Source organism: Propithecus coquereli, unplaced genomic scaffold, assembly GCF_000956105.1.
Source record: "Propithecus coquereli isolate 6110/MARCELLA unplaced genomic scaffold, Pcoq_1.0 Scaffold74, whole genome shotgun sequence".
Taxonomy (NCBI): domain Eukaryota; kingdom Metazoa; phylum Chordata; class Mammalia; order Primates; family Indriidae; genus Propithecus; species Propithecus coquereli.
Genome location: NW_012153507.1, coordinates 6,701,473 through 6,702,877, shown reverse-complemented (window position 1 = coordinate 6,702,877; position 1,405 = coordinate 6,701,473). Strand labels below are relative to the sequence as shown.

The 1,405-nt window shown below is 38.0% G+C and overlaps 1 protein-coding gene across 1 annotated transcript in view; it reads left to right on the top strand.

The window, feature by feature from the left end:
* Positions 1-1,405, top strand: part of LOC105824430 (gamma-interferon-inducible protein 16-like) — a 30,934-nt gene that overhangs the window by 17,500 nt on the left and 12,029 nt on the right. The window contains exon 4 of the mRNA XM_012661851.1: positions 7-369. Coding sequence (XP_012517305.1) covers positions 7-369 — 363 coding nt within the window. The remainder of the gene's footprint in view (positions 1-6; positions 370-1,405) is intronic.

Here is a 1,405-nt window from a genome sequence, read left to right as displayed (position 1 = left end):
CACCAGAGTGGACCCATGGAAGTGATGGTGCTGAGAGCAACAGAACCATTTGTATATGAATTCAAAGAGGAGAAAAAGATGTTTCATGCCACAGTGGCTACTGAAAGTCAATTCTTCCGAGTAAAAGTTTTCAACATCAATCTAAAAGAGAAGTTCACTCCAAAGAAGATCATTACCATATCAGATTATCTGGGCCGCAATGGGTTTCTGGAGGTATACCCTTTCTCATCTGTGTCTGATGTGGGCGCTGACCGAAAGATGGAGATCTCAAGCAGGCTGATTAAAAATGCCAATGCAACTCCTAAGATCAATCATCTCTGTTCACAAACTAAAGAAAAATTTGTGAATGGGGTGTTTATGGTACACAAGGTAAGCTCACACCATTGTTTTATAAAATTTCTTTTGCAACCCCAAATTTTGATAAGTCTTAATTTGTAAACTGGAGTTTGGTCAACTTAGTGAACACAGGAAATCAAGGCACCTCCCTGCACAGAGGTAGTTGGGTGAAGTCTTTCCTCTTCAGGATATGGGATACGTAGCCTCTTAACATTCCTTTTCTCAAGGTATCACCATGCAAGTTCTTTAGAAAGAGATTCACCAGGAAACCTTGGCATTTTATCAGCCATGATGATCCATTCACAGCCACCCTGCTCCAGGACAGTGCAGAGTTTATATCAACACATATATCCTTAGAATTTTATTTCTTTGAGTTCTTCCCCATATGAATCAATGACAACTTAACTTGAATTTGAATGAAAGAGTCACCCTACTGTGCCTGCATCCTGGCTATGACAACCAGAGTAAGAAATCAAATAGTTGACTCTGCTCTAAAATGCAGCTATGTCCAACAGTTAGCTAGGATTCTGATCATGTGGACTCCAAAGTGCTCTCACCTCTTCACATTCATTCATTCGTCAGAAGATTGTTGAGCAACTGACTTCTGCTTTAAATAATAAGAGAAGACTAGAAAAGTCACATAGTTTAATCCCTCATTTTATAAATAGGGATGGTAAAATGCAAAGAAGTTTGCTGAATTCTTAGACTTACAATGTGTCTTTTAGTCTCAATACATCATATAAATATTATGCTTAGCTGACCTAACTTCTTTTTTGAAGTATTGTTTCCTACTCCAGTATGTATGTCTCCTAGAATGTCTTGCTTTCACACATGCTGTTTTCTGTACACTCTGTTTAAATGACTGTACATACATGTGTGGTTCTAGAAATAATGAATAAAGTAAGGGCAATAGAAATCAGAACAATGAGACTAGATTATCTAGATTCAAGATTTGGGCAGATTGGTGAAGAGTGACTCAATGGAGAAGACAGAAGAAAGAATTACATATTGAGATAACAATCTAGTTAATGAGGATTTGCAACAGTGTTCCCCAGACTCACAATGAGCC